This window comes from Gorilla gorilla, chromosome 1 (assembly GCF_029281585.2).
Source record: "Gorilla gorilla gorilla isolate KB3781 chromosome 1, NHGRI_mGorGor1-v2.1_pri, whole genome shotgun sequence".
NCBI classification, from domain to species: Eukaryota; Metazoa; Chordata; class Mammalia; order Primates; family Hominidae; genus Gorilla; species Gorilla gorilla.
The window spans coordinates 223,326,392-223,344,974 of record NC_073224.2 but is presented as its reverse complement, the minus strand read 5'-3'; the positions used below and the strand labels follow the sequence as shown (position 1 = coordinate 223,344,974).

Below are 18,583 nucleotides of genomic sequence, written 5' to 3'. Positions count from 1 at the left end.
CTTCTGCAATGTTTAATCCAGTGCCTTCTTCCATTTCACACTGCAAATCATAGATTTATCTACAGAATTTGATATTTAAAAAATCTTCAACCTCTCCATTTAATTAAAATACAATTATACTAATTGCTGTAATGTCCTTTTCTTCTATTTCCAACGTGTGTGTCAATTTCAACCAGATTATTAGATTCTTCAGTATGTGTCATGTTTTCCTGCTTCTTTGACTGCTTGATATTCTTTTATTTTTATTTATTTGTTTTTGGGGGGGATGGAGTTTCACTCTCGTTGCCCAGTCTGGAGTGCAATTGTGTGATCTCAGCTCACTGCAACCTCTGCCTCCCAGGTACTCAAGCGATTCTCCTGTCTCAGCCTCCCAAGTAGCTCAGATTACAGGCATGCACCACCATGCCCAGCTAAATTTTTTGTGTTTAGTAGAGACGGGGCTTCACCATGCTAGTCAGGCTGGTCATGAACTCCCGACCTCAGGTGATCCACCCGGCTGCTTGACATTCTAAGATTTGATGCTGGAGCTTTGGTGTCAATGCTCAAAAGTGCCCAAAGACACCACTCAACCTCAGTGTCTATGCACACCCAAGCTTTTGCAACAGGAGAGGTAGAGACAGCAGAGATGAATGTGCTACCACATGCTGGTAGAAGGTACCCCAATTGTGCTTGGGGCTTCCTATGCCTCATAGAAAAATGTGCCTTCCTTAATTTTTCCCATAAGAACCACCCTACTTCATGCCCTGTCTCTCTGTCCAGACACCAGGACAGCCCTCGGACCAGTCTCAACCACCCAATGGATTGACAAAGGTCCAAATATGATTCAGTGGAGAAGGCATTCTCTTGTCAACAAATTGTGTAGAAACAACTGGACATGCATATCCCCAAAGGAAAAAGATTCACCTGAACCTCAATACTGACTCAAAAGCTAACTCAAAATGGATCATGCAAATAAATATAAACTATAAAAGTAGAAAAAGTATAGCAGAAAATATAAGACAAAATCTTCACGACACGGTTAGGCAAAGTGTTCTTTGTTATCAAGAAACACAAACCATTAAAGAAAACATTGATAAATTCAACTTTATAAAAATTAAAAGTTTTTGCTCAACACGAGACAGTATTAAGAGAACAAATATAAGCTGCAGATTGGGAGAAAATCAGGGGAAATGACAAATGTGACAAAGGGCAAGTGTGATAGTTACTTGCACGTGTCACTGTGACTGAGCACCGGGGTGCAGGGACATTCGGCCAAATGTGATTCTAGTTGTGTTCCAGAGAGTGTTTCACATATGATTAACATCGGGATGGGCAGACTAAGTGAAGCAGATTGCCCCCCTTAACGGGGGTGGGACTCATGCAATCAATCAAAGGTCAGGAGAGAATTAAGAGGCCTAATAGGAAACAAATGCTTTCCTGGGTATCCAGCTTTCCTTCCATCTTGGGAATTTCAGCCTCCATAATCTCAGAAGCAAATTCACATATGTATACACACACATATACATTTCATAGGTATGTGGCTAAGAGTGTATTTTTACAAGTTCAGCCATGAGATGATTGGTGAAGCCAGCCAATGAATAAGGGTGTGTTCTATTATATGACTCAGTCTTCTTTTGTACACGATTGAAGTTCTGCATTTGAAGTAGGAGGACAGGAGAGAGCAAGTTCACCTAGGATGATAACAGCTGAATTTCTCAACAGACACTTCGAAGCCCTAGGGGTTAACTTAGAGAGTCAAAAATCCCACCCGTAACCCTGCCCCTAAACACCAGGGCTAGGGAACACTGTGGCCCTCAGGTGATTTTCTTTCACTGGGTCTGGGAGCCACACAAGGGCAGAGGGAGCAGGAAACACTATGCAAATCGAGGCCAGGACAGCAGGGAGGGCCTGTTCATGACAGAACACAGGTAAAACTATCCTCAGAAAGAGCATGTGGAGAAACACAGATCATGCCTGAGACCTGGTGGATTAGAGCACTGGCTACTGGGGAATTGAAAGGAAGGGGCTTCACCATGCAGAGGACCAGAGGTGCCAGTCTTGGAAATGCAGAATTGCTGGGAGATGGGGAGGCATGGACAAAGGAAGCATCCTCTGGAGACTCATGGTGAAGAGAACAAATGAAGTAACTGGCAGAAATTATAGGTCCTGGTAGAACAAAATAGAATCCCACAACGAGAACATACACCATGTATGTCCCGCAAGGAAGACAATAGCTCCTAAAAACGCAAGAAAAATCATTTTGGGCAAACACCTTATATCCAGTAATGCGATCCATGTATCAAGACCGTGAGGAAGATTATTAAACATGCGAAACTCAGCGAGACCTGATTCCCTCATGAGGACTCTGTTAAGGATGAGTACCACTCAGCAAGTGATGACTGTGACATTCACTTTTGAACAGCTCATGAGCATTAATATATTTAATTGTGGATCTAAACCAAAAACCAAGGTATGGGCAAGATGACAACCACAGAATGTCACTGGTATATGTTTAGGTTCAAATACCATTATGAGAAGTGGCAGGTAAAGGAGGTAGGAAAAAGAAAACACATCATGTAATTGACTGTCATATGGAAATATTTGACGTTGAAAGTCATAATTTAAAACGTATAAACCAAATAGTAGAAGTGTGTCTAGTTCAAAGGGGGGAAAACTATGAAACATTTTTAGTCAATATCAAACATGAGCTACACAACCCTTCCTAAATGCCAGAGGCACACACAGACACACACACACACACACTCTCACAAAGAATGTAAATATCTAGAACCAAGAAATGGAGTAAATGCATTCTGCTACATATGGTAAACATAGCCTACAAGGTGGAAGAGATTAGAAAATAAACAGGGAAATGAAAATGTTTTTATTAATTCGCATCAGTACCCACCAAAACCAATCAGCATAACAAAAGATTATAACGCTGAATGTAAAAAACAATTCAACAGTCCAGAGTGAGAGGCAAAAGTTTTTAATTGTATAGATTAAAATAACTTTGGACAAAAATTAAAACTCAGGCAGAGAATGTTTTTTTTTCAACAACACACACTAGCAAAAACAAAGGCACAGGAAACATTGAGGCAGAAAATTTCCAGTGTAGAGATATGAATATAATAATAGACACAGGCAGGGGTGATTAATAAATGATAAAAGGTTTAGAGGATGATCACTGGAATACAGGACATTTCTACTTTTAAAAACCACTCTCCCAAATACTTCATTATAAGTAAGGTGTCTCTAAAAGGGACAGATCTCCTAGACCCCTCCTTAACCAAGTAACCAGTCCTGATATCATGATAATGCTGATGGACAAACTAGACCTTCTCTGCCCACAGATGGGCTGAGGTTGGAAACTCACAGTATTGACTCTGTAGTGTTCTTGACGAAAGGTTTAGGTTGAATTTAATCATGAAGACATTTTCAGACAACTTCAGAATGTAGACCATTGAGCCAGACAGCTACATTTTCGTCTTTACCTTATGGGACTTCCCTGAGGTATTAACCCACCAGAAACACACTCTTGCCCTGCTTGAAACTTTCTTGGCTCTCTTTCTGTAACAGCCATGTTCACTGCTTTCCCTTCTACTTCTCTAGTTTCTCCTTCTCAGTTTCCCTATGAGCTTTTTTTTTTTTAGATGGAGTTTTCCTCTTTTTGCCCAGGCTGGAGTGCAATGGCACAGTCTCGGCTCATTGCAGCCTCCACCTCCTGGGTTCAAGTGATTCTCCTGCCTCAGCTTCCTCAGTAGCTGGGATTACTGGCATGTGCCACCACACCCAGCTAATTTTTGTATTTTTAGTAGAGACAGGGTTTCACCACGTTGGCCAGGCTGGTCTCGAACTCCTGACCTCAGATGATCCGCCCGCCTTGGCCTCCCAAAGTGCTGGCATTATAGGCGTGAGCCACCGCGCCCAGCCTATGAGCTTCTTTAAACCTCATAATTCCCTTGATTGCCAACTTTTTTTTTTGCCTCACTTTCCCTGTGGTCACATCCGCCATACATGTCTACAACTAAATATGGTGAATGAATCCAAAATCCTTGTCTCTTACCCAGACACTGCCTCTGACCTTCGGACATTGATAAATGCAATAGCTCACTCCTCTTGAGGTTCCATAGGCCCCTTGAACTTGACATGCTTAAAATTCAATTTCTTACCTTTTCTCTTCCCAAAATAAGCAGCACCACCATCCACTCATTTGCTCAGAAACCTGGGAGTTACCCTTGACACTGCTTTTCCACTTAATAGCTCATGTCTAATTGGTCGCAAGGTCCTTTTGATTCTAGGTTATCATCTTGTATCTGTCTTCTCTTTTCCATTTGGTTCTCTAACTCGTAGAGTTGTTTCCTCTCTTGCTTTACGCCTGCCCCACCTAACCATTCTCTGTATGGAAAAGTGTGAATCTGATCTTTCTTGTTTAAAAATTTTTCAATGGCTCCTTCATTGCTTGCCTTGAAAAAAGTCCAAATCCTTTGATATTTTAGACACGGTTTCACTGCGTTGCCCAGCCTGGAGTGCAGTGGCACAATCACAGCTCACTGCAGCCTTGACTTCCAGTCCATGTCACCACAATCAATGACAACAACAAAAAGATGAGGAAATATTTGGGGTTCAAAATAACTAAAGAAATGTAGCTACATTATCATTTACTTCTTCTGAACCCAAAATATCTCTCCTCCTTTTTGTTGTGTGATTCGTGGTGACGTGGACTGTGTGAAGGAGACAGGTCAGTTGTCCTGCTCAGTGTCCTACATTCTGCAGTTGTCTGGTGATTACCTCCTATGAAACTCAGGCTAAGCGTTTTCTGCAAGAACATGGCATTATTCATATTCTGCACCGGCAGAGTCCCGGGTGACATGCTGTCTCTTGCCAGCGGCTCCTGACTCCTGTTCTTTACAGGATAGAATTGAGAGGAGCAGGGCTAAGGCCTCTCAATGCTGTTTGTCCATCTAGCTGTGGTCTTCCTAAGTATTGATATCAATTGGAGGCTGAAGGACTATGGCTTCTCTACTCAAAGGAGCCTAGTGGGTTAACAACTGTCAAGAGCAGTCAGTGGTTCTGAAATACAATCCTCAGCCAAGGATCCCTCCTGTGTTACAGATGGATCAGCTAAAACAAACCAACACTGAAGGTACAAAGAATGGGGTTATGTTCAATGAAACCAGGGTAACACCTTTGGATGAGCTAAACACAAAGATGACACTGACCTTGAGCAGGTATAGAAGCTCAGAGACATGCCTGCAAAATGAAACCCCTGAGGAACTTTGTAGCCACCCAGAGATATCTGGTTCAAATTAGAATGTCTGGCAGATCACTCCCGGCATGTGCTACATAGTCGTGTGAACGCGTCACACCTAACTTGGGTCCAATGTCTTCAGACTGAGCACAGGTGGCCACTGGCATGGTCTGAGAATAGGAATAGAGCCATGCCCACTTTCCCATCCTATGACTGGGCTTCCAAAGGGAACTACAGTTTCATTCAAACCTACATGTGCCTATAGGTCCTGCCTGCAGCAATGACATCTCTCAGCTTAGTAAGGGCTGCTTAGTGTGGGAATATGACTCCCATCTGGAAGGCCAGGTGGTGCCTTATCACTGTCAAAGTAAAAAACCAATTGTCCACGTCAAGGGCCAAGCTGACGTCCTGTTCCTCAAATGAGTAAAAGGCACTTCTGTACTGCTGGAATGAGGCACGTAGTTGAAAGTAAGTTGAAGTAGTCGAATAACATCTATCCAGTGAGTCCTGCAAGACTTCAGGCTCTTCTGCTTCCATCAGCACCTCGTTGAGCCTGGAAAAGGAGACAAAACTAAAGAAGCAGCCAGGGAAAATCAGACACCACAGAGCCCCAACTAGATTTCAGGGGTAACATAAGGAAGTGGTCAAAAAAGGAAAAGGATAGGTCCATTAATGAGGTAAAAAAATTACTGACTTTATGTTGGGATAGAACAGGGCCAGGTAGAAAACAATGAAAGAGAAAGACAGAGAGAGAGAGAGAGACAGAGAGAGACAGAGACAGAGAGAGAAAGTGAGCTCAGTGAATTGGCCAGGTGACACATTGATGAGGGAGTAAAAGGACACTCTGAGTTAGTGCCCTCATGACACACAGCAAACAGTGATCATGAGAAGAGTGAGCTCAATAGTTTTCCATCAAGTGTGCTTAAAATTCCATGCAGTTGCCATAAGGGTACAACTTCTGAGGTATGGTTAACCTATGGTACATTAGTAAATGATAAGGGGAGGAAGAAACGGAAACCTAAACGTCTACTGCAATGAAACCCTATAGCAATGTCAGCAGGAGTAATTCAGCCTTCATTGAAAACATGAAATCAAACACACTGTTTTCCCTGGATCTGTCGTCTCCAGGTGTTAACACAGAATTAAGCGACCACAATTGCTGAAAGTTACCTGGGGCATGGTGGGTTTTGGTCTTCTTCCCCTTCTTGGTACTTTTCAATTTCTGCAATAAATTCAGACATGGACAGACACATTAAGCTGATTCCCCTACACACATAACATTCCACTGTCTAATCCTCACACAGGGACCTCAGCCTCCTCAGCATAAGAATAGGACACTGTGAGAGATATATTTCAGGAGGCCTGAAGGCTGGTCATGAGAGTGATTCCTTGGTTTTTGTCAAAGAAACTAAGGGTAAAATGTCCCTATTCTGGTAGATCATTATCCCAATATCATTTGTCCCAAGTTTGTGCAAACGGTTATGCCATATCTTTCCAATCAATTTAAAGCTAATGCCCTCAAACGATTTCTAGGAGAAAAACTGCAATATTCAGCCCTGTCTCATCAAATACTCAGATTGTTCATGGTTGTGAGGATTTTAGACACTGAAATTAGAGTGAGAAAGGAAATCTACAAACCCTTGAGTCAAAATCATAGTTCTCTGAATTTGTCCCATCTGCCCAGGCCCAATCCCTTGAGAGTAGAATCAGAGTGCCACAGGCATGGCCTGAGACTAGGAAGAGAGCCACGCTCACTGACCCATCCCATGTTTGGGCTTCCAGGTAGAACTAGAGTTTCGTTCAACCTATATGTGCCTATAGGCCCTCAGTGCAGCAATGACATCTCTCAGCTCAGTAACGGCCTCTTAGAGCAGGAATATGATCTCTATACAGAAAACTCAGTGGATCCTTATCACCTTCATAGAAAGGTACTCACCATCCACATCAAGAGAAAAGCCAACGTGTTCTTCCTCCAATGAGTAAAAGCAACTTCCGTAGGGCTGGCATGAATCGGGCAGTTCTAGATAACTGAAAGGAGTCGAATAACATCTATCCAGTGAGTCCTGCAAGTCCTCAGGCTCTACTACCTCCGGCAGCTCTCTGCTGAGCCTGGAAAAGTAGAAAAAGTAAAGAACAAGCCAGGGGAAATCAGACACCACAGAGCCCCAACTAGATTTCATGGGTCGCATAAGGAAGTGGTTAAAAAAGAAAAAGGATACATCCATTAATGAGGTAACAAATTATTGCCTTCAGCTGGGATGGAACAGGGCCAAACAGAAAAGAATGAAAGAGAAAGACAGAGAGACAGAGAGACAGAGGCAGAGAGAGAGAGAGCGAGCGCTCACTGAATTGTCCAGGTGACACATTGAGGAGGGAGTACAGGACACTCTGAGTTAGTGCCTTCAGGACACACAGCATACAGTGATCATGAAAAGACTGTGCTCAATAATTTTCCATAAAATGTGCTCAAGTTTCCATGCAGTCACCATGAGGATACAGCTTTTGAAGTATGGTCGACCTACAGTAGGTTAGTAAATGATAAGGGGAGGAAGAAACAGAAACCTAAATATCTACTGCTATGAAAACCAACAGCCATGTGAGTAGGAAAAATTCAGGCTTGGTTGAAAACATGTAATTGATAATGTCGGCCTGCTCTGCTTTCCCTGAACCAGGAGTCTCCAGGTGTCAACACAGAATGAGCTGTTGACAATTGCTCAAACTTACCTGGGGCATGGTGGGCCTTGGTCTTCTTCCTCTTCTTGGTCCTTTTTAATTCCTGCAATACATTCAGACAGGGACAGACAAAATAAGCCAATTCACCTACACCCATAACAGTCCACTGTCTAATCCCCACACAGGGACCTCAGGCTCCTCAGCATGAGAACAGGACAATGTGAGAGATATACTTCAGGAGGCCTCAAAGCCGGTCATGATAGAGATTCTTTGGTTTGCATCTAAGAACCAAGGTGAAATGTCCCTATTCTGGTAGACAGTTATCCCAAAATGATTTATCCCAAGTTTGTGCAAACAGTTATGCCTTATTGCTCCCATCAATTCAAAGAAAATGACCCAGATGATTTCTAGGAGGAAAACTGCAGTATTCAGCCCTGTCTCATCAAATGCCCAGCTCATTCGTGATTGCAAGACACTGAAATTTGAATGAAGGAGGAAATCTACAAACCCTTGAGTCCAAATCATAGTTCTGTGAATTTTTTACATCTGCCTGGGTCCAATGTGCTGAGAGTGGGCTCAGGTTGCCACAGGCATGGCTGGAGACTAGGAATAGAGCCTTGCTCACTGACCCATTTCATGTCTGGGCTTCCAACTGAAACTACAATTTCATTACAACCTCTATGCGCCCACGGGTCCTGCCTGCGGCAATGACATCTCTCGGGTCAATAAGGGCCACTTGGAACAGGAATATCACCCATATCTGGAGGACCAGGTGGAGTCTTATCACCTTCACAGTAAGGTACTCACTGTCCACGTCAAGAGCCAAGCCAAGGTGTTGTTCCTGCAATGAGTAAAAGTCACTTCTGTAGGGCTGGCATAAGTCAGGCAGTTCCAGATACCCACAGGGAGTTGAATAAAATCTATCCAGTGAGTCCTGCAAGACTTCAGGCTCTTTCTCATCCAGCAGCTCCCTGCTGAGCCTGGAAAAGCAGGAAAAGTAAAGAATAAGCCAGGGGGAATCAGAAACCACACAGCCCCAGCTTCATGGATAACATAAGGAACTGTTTCAAAAGAAAAAGGACAGATCTATTAATGAGGCAACAAATTATTGCCTTCATGTTGGGACAGACCAGGGCCAGGTAGAAAAGGATGAAAGAGAAAGACACACACACACACACACACACACACACACACACACACACGAGAGAGAGAGAGAGAGAGAGAGAGAGAGAGAGAGAGAGAGAGAGAGATAGTGAGCTCAGTGAATTGGTCAGGTGACACACTGATGAGAGAGTCAAAGAACACTCTATATTTGTGCCTTCAGGACACACAATGAACAGTGATCATGAAAAGAGTGGGCTCAATAATTTTGCATAAAATGTGCTCAAGCTTCCCTGCAGTCACCATGAGAATACAGCTTTTGAAGTATGGTCAACCTTCACTAGGTTAGTAAATGAGAAGGATAGGAAGAAATGGAAACCTAAACATTTACTGTAATGAGAACCAAAAGCAATGTTAGTAGACATAATTCAGACTTGTCTGACAAGATGAAATCATTATTTTCAGCATGTACTGTTTTCCCCGGACTTGGCATCTCCAGGTGTCAACATCAAATTTACTGTCCATAATTTCTCAGACTCACCTGGGACTTGTGGCCTCTTGGTCCTCCTTTTTCACTTGATCACACCAATGTCCTGCAAATAAATTCAGACAGGGCCTCTTACGTGAAGCAGTTCTTCCTTGCACATGGAAACATTCCTCTGTCCAATCCTAACACACGGACATCAGTCTTCTCAGTGTGAGAACAGGAGACTTTGAGAGAAATATACCAGGAGGCCTGAGGGCAAGTCTTGAGAGAACTGACTTGGTTCCTTTCATGAGCCTTGGGCAAAATGCCCCTGTTTTGGAATGTGATCTTCCCAGTGTGCTCTGTCCTAGGTTTGTGTACACAAATGAGCAATGTTTTTCCCAATAGATTTGAGGCAAATCGTTCTAATGCCTCATAGGAGAGATACTGCAATGTTCAGGCTTCTCTCATCAAATACCCAGGATTTGATAGTTTATGAGATTGTGGACACTGAGATTTGATGCAGGGGTGCAATGTACCAGCTCTTGAGTCAAAATGAGACTTGGTTCTACACAGAAGCATCAGCTATCATGGCTTTTATGGGTGAAAAGTCAGCCATTTTTCTAGAAAACATACCAGCAAGATGATGGACAGATGAGCTACGACAAGCCAACTTAGAAGACACAGAAAATGGGGATAAATTCAGTGAAACCTGGGTCACATCTTCCACGGAGAGGTAGACAAGGGTGACACTGGCCTTGGGCAGGTAAAGAACTGCACAGACATGCTTTGGGAACAAAACTCATAAAGAACTTTGTAGCTGGCAAGAGACATTTAACTCAGGTGAGCTGATCTGACAGACAACCCCTGGACATGTGCTGCACAGCTTGGTGTGAGTTTGCCACGCCCGCCTTGTGTTCAATGTCCTGACAGTCAGTCCAGGGTGGAACAGGCATGGCCTGAGACTAGGAAGAGAGCAAAGCTCACTGACCCACCCCACGCCTGTGCTTCAGACTCGATTCCAGAGTGATTGAAATCTACATTGATATATGGGTTCCACCCACAGAGATGGCAACTCTCAGCCCAACCAGGGGCGCAAGGCCCAAAGATTATGGGGTCTACCTGGGACATGAACTGGAGCTTTATCACCTTCACAATGGAGTACTCACTGCCTATGTCAAGAGCCAAGCCGACTTGCTGTTCCTCTACTGAGTGAAAGGTGCTCCTGTCAGACTGGTATGAGGCAGACATGTCAGGAGGAATTGAGAGAGTCCAATCACCTTCATCCCAGGACTCCTGGGGGGCTTCCTCCTCTTCAGACTCCTGCAGATTCCTGATGAGCCAGGCAGGACAGGGATGACAGAAGATATAACCAACAGAGATTAGACAACAAAACCTTCCAGATGATCTGATGGCAGACAGAATGGAGTGCTCACAGAAACCAAAGGCATTTTCCCTTCAAGAGAAATAAAACTATCCTTTTAAATGCAGGCTGGAGGGTGACTGCTCTGAGGACCAAACAAAAATGGGCAGCACGTGCTCAGTACATTTGCCACAGATCAGCCAATGCAGGGCACCCAGACTCTCTCTGTAAACTACCATCATGACTTGCAGCACAGAGAACTAACACAGGGCTTCAACTACTTCGTCTAAATTGGGATGAATTTTACATGCAGCATTCAAGTGAACAGAGCTCTTGAGGCAGTGCAGACACAGATCTTGTGTATTAAGGGTCCCTTTTTACGATATTTTGATATATGTTTATTTTTTCAATTTCTTTGCTTACATAAATACTAGCAAACATACTAACAAAAAATAAGCAGAAAGCATTTATACATTCTCTTCCTGGATTTAAACATGTGGGAGAGAACAGGTGACACCAAGAAATCCCTGTTTGAAGGTCTGGAGTGGACCTCCAGCAAACTCCACCAGACCTGCAGCTGAGGGACCTCACTGTTAAAAGGAAAACTAACAAACAGAAAGGAATCAACGTCAACAAAAGGACATCCACACCAAAACCCCATCTGTAGGTCACCAGCATCAAAGACCAAAGGTAGATAAAACCACGAAGATGTGGACAAACTGGAGCAGAAAAGCTGAAAATTCTAAAAACCAGAGCACCCCTTCTCCTCCAAAGGATCACAGCTCCTCACCAGCAATGGAACAAAGCAGGACGGAGAATAACTTTGATGAGCTGACAGAAGTAGGCTTCAGAAGTCGGTAATAACAAACTTCTCCGAGCTAAAGGAGGATGTGCAAACCCATCACAAGGAAGCTAAAAACCTTGAAAAAAGATTGGACGAATGGCTAACTAGAATAAACAATGTAGAGGAGACCTGAAATGACCTGATGGAGCTGAAAACCATGGCACGAGAACTACGTGACACATGCACAAGCCTCAGTAGCCGATTCGATCAAGTGGAAGAAAGGGTATTAGTGATTGAAGACCAAACTAATGAAATGAAGTGAGAAGAGAAGTTTAGAGAAAAAAGAGTAAAAATAAATGAACAAAGCCTCCAATAAATATGGGACTATGTGAAAAGACCAAATCTACATTTGATTGGTGTACCTGAAAGTGACGGGGAGAATGGAACCAAGTTGGAAAACACTCTTCAGGATATTATCCACGAGAACTTCCCCAACCTAGCAAAGCAGGCCAACATTCAAATTCAGGAAATACAGAGAACACCACAAAGATACTCCTCGAGAAGAGCAACTCCAAGACACATAATTGTCAGATTCACCAAGGTTGAAAGAAGGAAAAAATGTTAAGGGCAGCCAGAGAGAATGGTCGAGTTACCCACTAAGGGAAGCCCACCAGACTAACAGTGGATCTCTCTGCAGAAACCCTACAAGCCAGAAGAGAGTGGGGGCCAATATTCGACATTCATAAAGAAAAGAATTTTCAACCCAGAATTTCATATTCAGCCAAACTAAGCTTCAAAAGTGAAGGAGAAATAAAATCCTTTACAGACAAGCAATTGCTGAGAGATTTTTTCACCACCAGGCCTGCCTTGCAAGAGCTCCTGGAGCACTAAACATGGAAAGGAACAACCAGTACCAGCCAGCCACTGCAAAAACGTGCCAAATTGTAAAGACCATCGATGCTAGGAAGAAAGTGCATCAACTAACAGGCAAAATAACCAGCTCACATCATCAGGACAGGAACAAATTCACACATAACAATAGTAACCTTAAATGTAAATAGGCTAAATGCCCCAATTAAAAGACACAGACTGGCAAATTGGATAAGGAGTCAAGACCCATCAGTGTGCTGTATGCAGGAGACCCATCTCACGTGCAGAGACACACATAGGCTCAAAATAAAGGGATGGAGGAAGATCTACCAAGCAAATGGAAAGCAAAAAAAGCAGGGGTTGCAATCCTAGTCTTTGATAAGACAGACTTTAAACCAAGAAAGATCAAAAGAGACAAAGAAGGCCATTACATAATCGCAAAGGGATCAATTCAGCATGAAAATCTAACTATCCTAAATGTACATGTATCCAATACAGGAGCACCCAGATTCATAAAGCAAGTCCTGAGAGACCTAAAAAGAGACTTAGACTCCCACACAATAATCATGGGAGACTTTAACACCCCACTGTCAATATTAGACAGGTCAATGAGACAGAAGGTTCACAAGGATATCCACGACTTGAACTCAGCTCTGCACCAAGCAGACCTAATAGACATCTATGAACTCTCCACCCCAAATCAACAGAATATTCATTCTTCTCAGCATCACATCACACTTATTGCAAAATTGACCACATAGTTGGAGGTAGAGCACTCCTCAGCAAATGTAAAAGAACAGAAATCACAACAAACTGTCTCTCAGACCACAGTGCTATCAAATTAGAGCTCAGGATTAAGAAACTCACTCAAAACCGCACAACTACATGGAAACTGAACAACCTGCTCCTGAATGACTACTGGGTAAATAACGAAATGAAGGCAGAAATTAAGATGTTCTTTGAAACCAATGAGAACAAAGACACAACATACCAGAATCTCTGGGACACATTTAAAGCAGTGTGGAGAGGGAAATTTCTAGCACTAAATGCCCACAAGGAAAGGAAAGATCTAAAATCAACACCTTAACATCACAATTAAAAGAACTAGAGAAGCAAGAGCAAACAAATTCAAAAGCTACCAGAAGGCAAGAAATAACTAAGATCAGAGCAGAACTGAAGGAGATAGAGACACAAAAAACCCTTCAAAAAAATCAGTGAATCCAGGAGCTGGTTTTTTGAAAAGATCAACAAGAAATCCCTGTTTGACTAGTTCACCTGGCTCGTCTGATTGCAAGTTCCTATCTTGAGAGGACTACGAAATTAAAACCAACACAAGGGCCACAAATAATGTACAACATTGTTAATAAGGACAACTTGTAGCTGGGTGAATGGAAGAAAAAGTTCTATTCATTGCTTCCTCATTTCCCCTAAATCTACAAACTCCAGCTGCCACTATTGAATTAACAGCCCACAATTCCACGGCATTACCTGGGAGACACTGGCCCTTTTTCTTCCTCTTGCTCATGATCACTTTCATTTTCTGGAAATAAATTCAGAGAAGCAGGTCACACTAAGCAATTCACACTTCACATATGCCCAAATCAGTGCCCAGTCATAGGACAAGGACATAACTATTCTCAGTGCAAGAATATGGATTCTGACAGGAGCACTCTAGGGTGCCCTAGATTAACTCTGGTGAGAAGTAGAACCTCTCCCCACATCCATATAGGCCACATCCATATAAAAGTCCATTTCCGGGTTCAAGCGATTCTCCTGCCTCAGCCTCCCGAGTAGTTGGGATTACAGACACACACCACTGCGCCCAGCAATTATTATTATTATTATTATTATTATTACTATTGTGCGTGTGTATGTGTTTTTAGTAGAGACGAAGTTTTGCCATGTTGGTCAGGCTGGTTTTGAACTCCTGACCTCAGTTGATCAAAAGTAGGTGAGGTCAGAAAACATACCCTGGGAGAGGCTGGCACAATGTCCAGAACCGCCATCGCTAGGCCTGGGGTTTTCCTCTGTAGTGGAATACTAGTATTCATGTAGTGCAGGGACAAAACCAATTAGATACCTCTGGGAGTTAAAAAGAGATGATTTACAGTGCTATTTGAGAAGGGGTATTAAGGAATTTGCCAGGGCACTGACGCGTGTCAGGTGTAAACCTCAGGTTGAGAGAGAGCTAAGTATTTTCTGTCCATGAAGGTGATAAGCGAGGGCCTGAAGAAAGAGGGACTGGGGAGGACACAGGCCCCAGAAATAGGAAAGGGCTTCCTGTGGGTGGGAAGGATGGTTCAGTGTGCTATCTAGAAAGTTGCCTGGCAATGGATGTAGGATGTGGGAGTGAGACATCAAACATGAAGCAGTCGCTTAAAGTCTGAAGAAAGACTAGATATATAAATGGCAGGAGATAGTAGGGAAACTGGACCAGCTCCTCATAAAACTTCCCGCCTTCTATCTCAGGGAGGATCACAGGGCATTTCCGCCAAGACAGGTGAGACTGCGGTTCTGACCTGCGGGCCTCCATGAATATGCGCTAGGGCACCTGGGGGCCGGCAGAGCCGTTCCCCTACGCAAAGTAAGCGTGTAATGTCTACAACCCAACGGGGACACTGAGAGCCCCAAAGGCCCTGCTTTCTTCCCAGAGAACAGCGCCCATCTGCATAGTTTCTACCTGGCACAATGAGGTGAGAACACATTCCCCGCTAGCACAGAAATCCTACAAACTCCTGTGGGGGATGCGCTTGGAAGCAGAGGCTGTGTAAGAGGTGACTGGGGGGTAGGGAAAACCACGAAGATTTTCACACAGGGTGAGAACCCAAGAGACTGGAGACCACGGACCAATCCCTGCAAAAAGCAGCCCGGGTAGAAAGTGAAGAGCTGAGCGGACTTCACGATAGCTAACTTGTGTTACAAAGCCGATACGATACGGCTGATGCTCGCTTTTTCTCCTATGGCGGGAAGCGACATGTTACTTTCCTATTTCCCAGCTCTCCACTGTAGGATTAACACTTAAGACGCCAACCAAGACACAAACCAACAGAGAAGAAGATACGACACTTGGCATACAGTCTATTTTTCAAACTCCAGAAAGGCAGGGGAAAGCGCGAACGCAGTCCCCCACTACCACAAATTATGCAGTCGAGTTTCCCACATTTGGGGAAATCGCAGGGGTCAGCACATCCGGAGTGCAATGGATAAGCCTCGCCCTGGGAAAACCACCTTCGTGATCATGGTATCTCCCCTGCCAGGTAAGTATGAGATTTTGTGTCGCTGTCCCGCCACAGCCTCATACGCCTCACTCTTTACACACACGGTCACTTGCCCCGCGCACTCCCGAGCCCTTTCCAGCCCTGACACACAGCTGGGATGCTCAGTTCCGATCAGCAGTCCTGAATCCGCTCCCAGGGCAGGGGAACTCCTTCGTGGCGAAGCAGCAAGTGGCGAAGCAGCAGCCTCTGCGCTGCCTCATCTACATAGAAGTCGCCCTCTCCGTGATGTCACCGACAGTGCCTTGCCCAGTCCCCATCTGCTTTTCTGCCACTCAACCGACCAATCTGCTGCCAGAGCCTCCAAGGGGAAGTGACGTCTGCCTCTCCCTTTTTCCCTCCCGCCCCTGCGTCTGTTCTCTCCCAAAGAAGCTGGTCCTTAGCCTGTGTTAAGGAGCAACCTTTCGGTGGCCAGATGGAGCCGGGGCATCCTTCTTCAAATAATGGCTTTTAATTCGCAGACTAGAATGTTTCGGATTGCAAAAGAAACCGGGTCTCTTCACATCCTTATCCTTGTGAGACAGCATTCCGCTTGCAATTGGAAGCCGTTTAATATCAGAGAGAAACCATATTTATGAAAGTAAAGAGGCTGCTCAGATGACTGCAAACCAGCCTTCCTTACTGGTTTTATCACTGGTAATGTTATAAAGACAGTTGTCCAGTTTCATGAATCTTGTAGGGTTTTTTTTTTCGATGTTTTTTTTTTTTCCAAAATCAGTATTGTAGAAAACTATGCTGCCCCAGAAGAGATGATTGGACACTCTCAAGCGTGGTGCTGGACTTTGTCATCTCTTGCACAGCCATCTCCACACCTTAGTGCTTACCTCATGTTAGTTTTTTATATTCTGCAAAGACGAAACCAAAATAATCCAAATTTGACACCAATACCTGGGCTACATCTTATTTGAGATGTTTAACAAATGTCTGGATCATCTTTTCTTATATATTATGCAGAAAACACTGTGAAGTAAGCAAAGTTGGAATGCCCAAGTGAAAGACCATTTGAATATTTACAAGTAGATTTCAGACAGCAATACTACAGGGTGGTCACAGGATAACACATTCTAGGCAGCAGATTTACATGACTTGAGGCTATGGGCTGTTAAGACGCTGAAAAACCAGGGTGTGGACCAAGCTGACTAAGGCTGAGTGGACCCAACGTGGTGCTGGATTTGATGGAGGTTTTACCTAGGCCCTCATTATATGCTCATTAACATACTAAATCACACACCCGCCAGTGCCATGACAGTTCTGAGACCAGTGTTTGATGTAAAAATGGCACCACAGTTCCAAGAAATCTCCACCTTTACCCAGGAATTTTCGTGAATATTCCAATTCTTGGTTAAAGAAACCCATCAAGATGAAACCCCAGAACACATTATTGTCTCTCGGGTATTCCGGAGCTCCCCTTTCTTGAGTGTGTACTTTTTGCTTTGCAATAAAGCTCTTCTTTCACTATTTGCTGACTCATCTTTGACTTTGTTCTCGCGATGGTGTCAGGAGCCTGGACACCACGGCTGGGGTCGAGATCCCACCAGTGTCCAGGGACCTACCCCAGCCCACCAGTATCAGATTCTATTCCATTGCTCAAATCACAAAACATCGAGTGGAGAGTTCTCCTTGGAGACCATGAAGTAAGGATTCTGTGGCATGGTGGCCAGTTAGGCCACTGGAAGCATGGCAAAATATTGAAAATGATGGATTAGGTGACAGTGTAGTAACTGCTGAATACTAAATACTTGATCCAAGGCCCCATTCCCTGGAGATTGACAGGGAGACACATTGTCCAGGTAGTAGTGGAGAAATGCTTTCTGGGTATCTGACCAGCCTTTGTGGAAAGAACTGGCACCATCCTGCAGATGTAACCGCCGGATGGGTTCTTCCTGACCGATGTACACAAAAACTCAATTCATGGAGACCATGGCACTGCAGGAAAGAGTTTCATTGACACAGGCCAGCCACGACATGTGGGAGACAGAGTTATTACTCAAACCAATCTCACTGAAGGCTTGGAGGTGAGAGGTTTTTCAAAGATAGTTTGCTGAGGAGGGGGCTAGGGCTTGCCCGGTGCTGATTGTTGGGGATGGAATCACAGTGGCATGGAAAATGGCCCTCCTGCATGGAGTCAGATTCTGGGTGGGGGCTAAGAGACTGGTTGATTTTTGGGCCGGATGGTGCCATCCAGCAGTCAGAAATGCCAAAGCCTGAAAAGACATCTCAAGAGGCCAATCTTAGGTTCTACAATAGTGATGTTCTTCACAGCAGTAATTGGGGAAGCTGCCAATCTTGTGACTTCTGGAATAATGGCTGGTAATTATTTAATGAGGCATACATCTTAGTAGAAATCAGGCCCCTTTCATCCTTCTAACTCGGTGGCCTTTCATTCATTTTACAGGGGTAATTTAGTTTGGGGAAGGTTATCATTTAAACCAGCCTTTTCGGCTGTCCCCAACCTTAGCATGAGCAGCTAATGCTCATGCTGATCTGACAAGAGGCAGAGCTTAGGCGGTAATGCTCGAAAGCCTGCAGCTCACCTCCTGCCGTTCAGCTCGGTTCCTAACAGGCCATGGACCAGTACCTGTCTTATGGCCCTGGGGATTGGGGAGCCCTGATTTAAACTATAAACTCAATTTTTCCCAAAGATAGCTTGGGGGAAATTGCATAGGAATGAGCAAAGACAGCAAGCCTGTGAGGCTAGAACCAAGATGGAGTCAGCCATGTCAGCTTTCTCTTGTTGTCATAATTTTGCAAAGGTAGTTTCTGAGGGGCTGCACTGGACACTTCTTAAAAACATGAGACAGATGTTATTGTATGTACTACA

At 44.1% G+C, this 18,583-nt stretch overlaps 1 protein-coding gene and 1 non-coding gene across 6 annotated transcripts in view; both read right to left on the bottom strand.

Annotated features, from left to right (window-relative positions):
* The window catches only part of LOC115930164 (neuroblastoma breakpoint family member 9), a 469,129-nt gene that overhangs the window by 280,897 nt on the left and 169,649 nt on the right, over nt 1–18,583 (bottom strand). For 3 of the 5 annotated variants that reach the window (XM_063702367.1, XM_063702365.1, XM_063702371.1), the window contains exons 8-9: nt 7,167–7,339; nt 6,401–6,452 (exon numbers count right to left, since the gene is read on the bottom strand). In XM_063702367.1, the coding sequence (XP_063558437.1) occupies nt 6,401–6,452; nt 7,167–7,339 (225 nt within the window). Of the gene's footprint in view, nt 1–6,400; nt 6,453–7,166; nt 7,340–7,954; nt 8,007–8,710; nt 8,884–9,545; nt 9,598–10,639; nt 10,804–13,975; nt 14,028–18,583 lie in introns of all 5 variants that reach the window. The other 2 variants (XM_063702374.1, XM_063702369.1) reach the window with 2 other exon arrangements.
* On the bottom strand, nt 15,589–15,752 carry LOC129530031 (U1 spliceosomal RNA). Its single transcript, XR_008675546.2, has one exon. It is a non-coding gene; the product is annotated as a U1 spliceosomal RNA (small nuclear RNA).